General features: G+C 41.0%; 1 protein-coding gene across 1 annotated transcript in view; it reads right to left on the bottom strand.

The window, feature by feature from the left end:
* The window catches only part of oca2 (oculocutaneous albinism II), a 498511-nt gene extending 491213 nt beyond the window's left edge, over window positions 1–7298 (bottom strand). Inside the window, exon 1 of the mRNA XM_063052933.1 lies at window positions 7042–7298. Within this exon, the coding sequence (XP_062909003.1) occupies window positions 7042–7298 (257 nt within the window). The remainder of the gene's footprint in view (window positions 1–7041) is intronic.
* Window positions 7299–8841: the final 1543 nt, after the last annotated feature.

Raw genomic sequence — 8841 nt, forward strand, 5'->3', positions numbered from 1 at the left:
CAATCCACTGGCTCAAAGCAGACCTGTAAGTGCTCCCACACCTTCTTGGTCCTCACCACTGTTGCTGCAGTCTTTAGTCTCTGCCTGTATGTCAGGAGCGCAAGTACAGCCAGGTGATCAGACTTTACAAAGTATAGGCATGTGATGGCACAGTAAGCATCCTTGATTGTGATGTACCAGCGGTCAAGTGTATTGGGTCCTCTGATATGTTGTGATAAAGGGCATAGGTTTAAGGTAAAGTCTAGAGGGGATCTGGTTTCACTGAGATCTGTAACCATCTGTGGCAATGAATTCCACAGATTCACCGCCCTCTGGCTGAAGAAATTAATGCTCATCTTTGTTTTAAAGGAACGTCCTTGTATTATGAGGCTAGACTGGTTCTAGACTCCCTCGTGATAGGAAACATCCTCTCCACATCCACTCTACCTAGGTCTTTCAATATTCAATCGATTTCAATGAGATCACCACTCCACTTCCCACCCAATTCTTCCAAACTCCAGCAAAGTTACAGGCCCAGAGCTTTCAAATGCTCCTCGTACAGTGACGTGCAGAAGGACATCTCTGAATGCACAATACATTGAAGGTTGACATGTATGGCTCAGGAGTAGAAGACCATGAACGTACACTCAGTGGTCACTCTATCAGTTACAGGAGGTAGCTAATGAAGTGGCCACTGAGGGTAGAATCCACATGACTCACCTCACTACAGTTTTTCTTCAGATACTACTGATCCAAAATTCTTCTCCCCCCCCACCCCCACAAAGAATTCGGCTTCTGCTGAAATATGCTATTCTTTCAAATAAATACAGTGCTGATTTCATTCCTGGGGAGGTGCATTGGCAATGTTATTAAAATTGGTCTGTTTTTGATAATTAAAATCAACAGATGTAGCAGTGTCAGGTAAGGCATATGTGCTTGCCTGAATGTTGGGGTTAATGCATGTATTATGCACAGTGTAGGCTCTGATCTTCAAATGGCTATTGTTCTTGAAATGGACGTTCATATGGATATGGCAAAAGAATATTTTTTTCCAAGATGGCGCTGAGCTGCAGTCGCCATCAAGGTTGTGGTTCAGACTTAGCTGTTTTTCTAAAGGTCACAGGGATGGATTTGGAGATAATGAGGGGAGATGGGGTCAGGTCAGGGGTTTTTTTGTAATTCAAATTTTTATTATTATTTATTCTTATTTTACAAAGCAGCACAGCATGTCATGGAACAGATAGAGTACAGCATATTTACACAGCCATCCCATGACAGGAAAACAAGTAAAACTTAGAAACAGAAAGAAGTTCTAATTTAAGTTTAAATTAACATACAACCAAAATTGATCCCACGCGTCTTGCACTTTTCCCTCACTGTTAATTCTTCCCAACATGTGTTCATTTGATGAAATCTTAATCACTTCCTCAGTCCATTCCTTCGCAGTGGGACATCTGGGTTTTTTTCAAGTTTTGCAATATAATTCTTGCAACTGTGATGAGACCCACCTTTAAAATAGTGAACTTGTCATTGATTACATCAGGTATGATTGTCCTATCACCCAGGAGACAAAGCCATGGGCACAAGGGCAGTGTGGAACCCGACCAACTCCCAAACAAATCAAGAACTTTACACCAAAATGGATGAATCATGGAACACTCTCAAATCACGTGAAAATATGTGCCCACCTCATTTTTACATTTCCAGCATAAATTATCAACAATCCCCATTTTTTAGAGTCTAGTTGGTGCTATCTTATATTGAATAAATTTCCCTCTCACTTCCCTAATATGTCTACCCACATTTGATAACATATTTGACCACTCATTATCTTCAATATCGCTTCCAAGGTCCTTCTACCATACTGCTTTGAGTTTGTGACACGATTCACCCACAGAGTGCTTGAACATTTTATAAAACACTGATGCTGTATGAACTTCCTGTGGTAGTGTAAAGTATTCAGTTAAAGGGTTACTTTGTGGGTCATCATTCTTGAATATGCTACTAGTGCAATGTCTTATTTGCAAACACTTCTAAAAATTCCCTTTATCTACAAAGTTATATTTCCTCTGCAAATCCACATATGACATAAAAATCCCATTCTCATAGAGATCACCTACTGTATTCACACCTCTAATCTTCCATTCTTTCCAGTACACCATTCTTTTCCCAATGCATAGGGTTATTCCAGAGTGAGGAGTATAACTGGTTTAAATGTGACATTCTACAAGCTTTATCAATTGGACTCCACACACTCCTTGAGTGAGATAGTATAGGATTTAGATTAGTCTTGTTTTCCATCTGCTGTGAGAGGATGTTAAGGGGTGAATGTGGTGCAGCCAGGCTCCGTTCTATAATTACCTAATCTAAATCAACATCAGCCCTGTCCCAATGTTTAGCTAATTTGGTCATTTCAAAGGATAAGTTATATGCCCTGACGTCTGCTAGACTGAGCCCACCCACGTCCCTGAACATACACATCTTACTCATTTTAATTCTGGGCTTCTTCTTATCCCATAGAAAATCCCTGATAATTTTGTTGTATTGCTTGTAGAGCAAATCTGATATATTTAAAGGAAGCATCCTAGAAAGATAGTTAAACTGAGGTGCTATGACCATTTTAACCAGATTGGCCCCAGAGTGACAGTCTCAGTGCCCCCACTTATCCAGATTATTTCTTATCCTACTCAATAATGGGCCATAATTTAAAGTAATTATTTCATCCAAATTCTGACTATGTTTGACCCCTAGATACTTCATTCCAACTGGCACCAATCTGAAATTAAACTGGAATACTGAATTTGAAAAACACAATTTTGACATTGGCATAGCCTCAGATTTATTGCAGTTGATTTTACAACCAGATACCTCAGAGTATAATTGAATTGTTTTCATTAGTGGGGGGTAAGGAGTTAGAAGGGTCACTCATCAGTAATAAAATACCGTCAGCATATAACATCAGCTTATGCTCCTTTCCACCTCCCTTCACTCCTCTAACATTTGGATCTGGTCTAATCACGATTGCCAGCGGTTCCAAAAAAATCATAAACAACAGTGGGGAGAGGGGGCAGCCTTGGCGTGTACCCCGTGAAATGTTGGAAAATGGGGATATGATACCATTTGTAATAACTGCAGCCTTAGGGTTTTTATACAAAATTCTAATCCATGATTTAAAGATAGAGCCAAACCCAAAGAATGACAAGGCTGTGGTTAAAAATCTCCACTCAACCCTGTCAAAGGCCTTTTCAGTGTCCAGGGAGATGGCAGTAACTGGGATACTACTTGGGGAGTTCAGCCATATTAAGTGCAGTAATCTCCTTGAATTATCAGTTGAGGATCTGCCGTTAATGAAGCCAACCTGGTCAGTATTAATTATAGATGGCAATACTTTCCCTAATCGCAAAGCCAGTATGTCAATCAGTATCTTACGGTCCACATTAATTAAGCTTGTAGGCCTATAATTGGAGGGATCTATTGCCTCCCTGTTCTCTTTTTGGGATCAACGATATTAATGCTTCATTAAATGTATTCGGTAAAGATTCCAAATTAAGTGCTTCTGAATAGATTTTTGTTAGAATAGGAGCCAATATGTCCAGAAATTTCTTATAATATTCAACTGGGAAGCCATCCATACCTGTAGATTTCCCCATTTTCATAGCTGCAATAGCCCGTCTGACCTCATCCTCAGTAATTGGGGCATCCAAGGACTCAGCTTGTTGTGGGGATAATGTAGGCAATTTTATGTTAGTAAAAAACTGATTCAGCTCCTCCTGGTCATGGTTAAACGGTGATGCATTTAAATGTTTTAGAACTGTTGAAAGACTTCTTTATTTCTTTAGATGATGACACTAATGTATCCCCTTTCTTAATTACAAGTATAACACCTTGTCTTATGGTCTTATGGTCATATTCTGCTGCTTTAAATATCATGCCAACAGCTTGCCAGCTTTGTCACCACTTTCGAAGAAACTTGTTTTTAATCTAAATAATGTATATTCTGCTTCTTTGTTATATATGTTATTTAGCTGGAATTTCAAATTGTATCTTTGTATAGGTCATCGGTATATTGTCTTGCTAAAACCTTTTCCAATGTGGTTAGTTCTGCCTCCAGATTTTTTATTTGCTCCATACTTCCTTTCTTCCTTTTAGATATTTGTGCTATTAATTTTCCTCTTATATACACCATGGATGCCTCCCATACCGAGGACAGCTTTACTGTGGTCTTACGTTCAATTCAAAAAATGAAGTCAGATCCTCAGCCAGCTTATCACTGAAATCTTCATCTTTTAACAGCATAGACTTCATTCACCATCAACCTCCTTCCCCTTTCAATATTTAAATCAATTTGAATTTCAACCGGTACATGGTCTGATTATGCTATCGGGCCAATTTTACGGTCTATCACCTGTTCAACAATGGAGTTGGATATTAGAAAAAAATCTATTCTAGAGTAGGATTTATGTCGATGAGAGAAAAATGTATATTCTTTTCCGGATGGATTCACCAATCGCCATATATCCACCAGACCAATATCCTCAATAAGTTGATGTAAGGCGGCCCTATCCCTGGGTACTGTGATGTCTGAAATTTGCTTTTATCAGTAACAAGGTCCATTACTTGGTTAAAGTCTTCTGTTAAAATTATTTTTCCTTCCTTGGTGCCTAAAATTTTGTTCACCTTATTAAGAAAGTCTGGGTCTTCCTTACTAGGTGCATATATGTTACAAAGTACTACCTTCACCACATTAATAAGTGGATCTATACAAATTATCCTGCCTTCCTTGCCTTTAAATTCTCCAAGCAATACAAAATTAAGATTTTTGTTAATTAAAATCATTGTCTCATTTTGTTTGCTATTAAGTGATGAATAGAATACCTGGCCCACCCAATCTCTTCTAAATTTCAGTGCTTCAACATCTTTAAAATGTGTTTCATGGACAAATGCAACATCAATTTGTTTACCTTTAAGGTATGATAAAATCTTTTTCCTCTTGATTGGGTTTTCATACCCATTAATGTTCCATGATATGAAATTAACCATTTTCATGTCCTAAACTTCATGCACACATGTGCAAAAATATACATTTTCCCAGATGGCTGAGTCTGGAATGCAATAACTCCGAAAAAATAGCCCAAAAAAAAACCTGCTGTACTCTATCCCCGTGCTCAATTATTACCAAAAAAAACATTGCTAATTCTGCACTCTCAAACAACAAGCAAACAACCAACATAACCCAAAAACATATAAATAATACATTCCTGCCAGATTAACTAATAAAAACAAACAGGCAGGATAAGCTCCGTCTAGGAAACAGAAAAGAAAAAGACACATGATATGGTTTGCAAAGTGCCGTGCCAGCTAGCAAGCCTCACACTAATCAGACCGCTTCATCCAGCTTCCCACCCACCCTATTATACCTAAAAAGTTAACTCCACTTATTACTGTGATCAAATCCTGACTCAGTCAATGCCAGCATCACAGTTTTTCTGAATGAATTCCTCTGCTTCCGCAGCAGTAGTAAAGAACTTGTTCTTTCCTTTCCACGTGAAGTGTAGAACTGCTGGATAAGCGAGTGTACCTCACGTTGACTTTTTGCAGCATTTTCCGAGCCGTAGTAAATGCCCTCCGTTTTTCAGCCAATTTTCTGGACATAGCTAGAAAGAAGGAAACTTTGCATCCCTCCCACTCAACTCCCCTCTTTGCTTTGGCTGCTTGCAGCACTTTCTCTCTGGCCGAAGAGCGCAAGAATCATATTAGGACCAGCCTGGGGGTGAGGCGATCCTCGCCTGGGATGGGAGCCGAGGCCCGATGCGCCCTCTCAATTTCAAACTCTGCATTCAGTTCGATGCCAAATCCTTCGGACATGATTCTTTGCACACACTTAATCAGACTGCACGTTTCCGCACCCTCCTTTAGACCGATCAGCCTGACGTTGTTGCGTCTGCTCCTGTTCTCAAGCTCCTCGACACGGTTCCACAGCAAGTCCAAGTGTTTCTTATTCTGCTCGCTGGTACCCACCAGTTGCACAGTGGTGTCCTCCACACTGGAGAGACGGCCCTCGGCAGGAATAAAATCATTGCAAAGCCAAATGCCCCAATCCGACATATTCCTGGTTATGTAAGTAACCCTGACACTCAGGTACCACAGTGAGCTGATAAAGACAATTATTAATGGACATTCATAGAAATTGTTATGGTATGTTTCTTAACATCTCATCCTAATAACAGTTTACAAGGTACAACAAAAGGGATTTCCTTTTAAGAACATTACGGCACAGTGCAGGCCATCCGGCCCAGGAAATTCTGCCAACCTTTTAATCTACTCTAAGATCAAACTAATCCTTCTGTCCATTTCTATCTAAGAGTTACTTAAATGACCCTCATACACTATGTTGGCCTCTACCATGTCCCTGGCAGGTCTTTCCATGCACTCAACACTCTGTGTAAAAAACTTACTTTTCATTTATTTATTGAGATACAGTGCAGAATTGGCCCTGCCAGCCACGCCGACCAGCAATCCCCCAACTTAATCTGAGCCTAACTGCGGGACAATTTACAATGACCAATTAACCTACCAACCGGTACGTCTTTGGACTGGGGGAGGAAACAACGGCACCCGGAGGAAACCCACGTGTTTGTGGAGAGAACGTACAAACCCCTCATAGGCAGCAACAGGAAGTGAACCCTGGCCAGCTGTGCTGTTACTCGTCCTGCTAACCACTACACTACCGTGCTGCCCTAAGTCCCTGCATTATCTCCGATACCCCTTCTATAACTTACCCCCAATCACCTTAAAATTATGCCCTCTTGTAGTAAGCATTTCCCCCCTGGGGAAAGCCTCTGGCTTTCCACTCAGTCTATGCCTCTTATCATCTTGTACATCTCTATCAAGTCACCTCACATCCTCCTTCACTCCAAAGAGAAAAGCCCGAGCTCATTTCAATAAAATGTCCACCTTTTTAAAAAAAACAAGAAAAAGGAAATGACAAACATGGTTCTAATATAGATTCCTCAGCATTTCTTTTGCTTCCCCAAATGTTAACAATCATGGAATCAGACTCACCCTTCCTGTTTACTGACAGGGTTAACCTCCTCGCAGTGCAGGGCTCGTTGTTTATGTGCCGCAGTTCCATTCAGGTAGTGCCTCCGCTCTGCTTTTGGACTCTGGACCATCTCACCAAAGCCCTCCAGAAGCTTTAGCTCCCCTAGACCCCTAGACACAACCAGTGGCTTGACGTGCCCATTTAATTTCCCTTCAGGAGCGTCCATCTTTGGTGCAAGTTCCACCTCAATTTGGTTTTTGCTTTCCAGGTACATCATGTTTTTATTGTGATTGACGTTTCTGAAAGAAAATTAAGTGAGAGTCAGTCTCAACATATATACAATGTATTTCTTTAAGTCTTAGAGTCTTGATTTAAAAGAATAGAGCAATTATAACAGATAAAATGAACAGCTATATACACCCAGTGGCCACTTTATTAGGTACATCTGCTCGTTCATGCAAATATCTAATCAGCCAATCATGTGACAGCAACTCAATGCTTAAAACCATGGTCAAGAGATTCAGACCAAACATCAGAATGGGGAAGAAACATGACCTAAGTGACTTTGTGGAATGATTATTGGTGCCAGATGGGGTTGTTTGAGTATATCAGAAACTGCTGATATCCTGGGATTTTCATGCACAACAGTCTAGAGATTAAAGTGAATAGTGTGAGAAACAAAAAAAAACATTCCAGTGAGTGGAAGTTCTGTGGGCAAAACCACCTTGTTAATGAGAGAGTTCAGAGGAAAATGGCCAGACTAGTGCAAGCTGACGGGAAGGCGACAGTAACTCAAATAACCACAAGTTACAACAGTGGTGTGCTGAAGAGCATTTCTGAACACACAACATATTGAACTTTGAACTGGATGGACTACAGCAGCAGAAGACCACGAACATACACTCACTTCATTAGAGACAGGAGGTACCTAATAAAGTGGCCACTGAGTTGCTACAAACTTCGACAAGCTTCTATAAATACACAATGGAGAGTATCTTCAGGGGCTGCATCACAGCCTGGAATGGAAACACCAATCCTTAAGAACTGAAAAGCCTATAAAAAGTGGGAGATACAGCCCAGTTAATTACAGGAAAATCCATCCCCACCATTGAGCACATCCACAGGGGCACTGGCACAAGAATTCATCCTCCATCATAAAGGATCCTGGTAATGCTTTCTTCTTGGTGCTGCCATTAGGAAGGAAGTACAGAAGCCACATAGGTCCCACACAACCAGGCTCAGGATCAGTCATTACCTTCCTGAACGATTGTGGATAACTTCACTCACCTTAACACTGAACAGGTCACTAAACACGACCTACAGACTCAATTTCAAGGACTCTACAACTCATGTTCTCAGTATTATTTATTACTATTATTATGATTTGGTAGTCTTGGTAATGAAGACAACCTCCCAATGGCTTGCACCTCAAATAGCCCCTGACCATGAAATCCAGCTCCTGGCCTTCACATTGGGCTTAGTTACTAAGTCCAGCAGCACGGTTTCTATTGGCAGTAGAAGGAGAAAAGGTGGGTTTCTGGTGCCTTAAAACTAGTCACTTTGAGCAGATGGGGCTCACCAGCTGTGGTTGGCAGCTCATCTAGGAGAAGGAAAATTTTCATCTCAATCCTCCGCTGCCTTGCGGCTCTACCCACTCACAGGAAGGCTTTGTCGGGGGGACCCTGTGGGAAAAATCCGGAAGACAAACACAAAACGCTGGAGGAACTCAGGAGGCCAGGCTGCATCTCTTCGGAAAAATGCGGAGCTGGAGTCCCTAAGGCAGTCCTACATTGAGTTCAACTCTGACTGGCAACTCCTGC

This window comes from Mobula hypostoma, chromosome 7 (genome assembly GCF_963921235.1).
Source record: "Mobula hypostoma chromosome 7, sMobHyp1.1, whole genome shotgun sequence".
NCBI classification, from domain to species: domain Eukaryota; kingdom Metazoa; phylum Chordata; class Chondrichthyes; order Myliobatiformes; family Myliobatidae; genus Mobula; species Mobula hypostoma.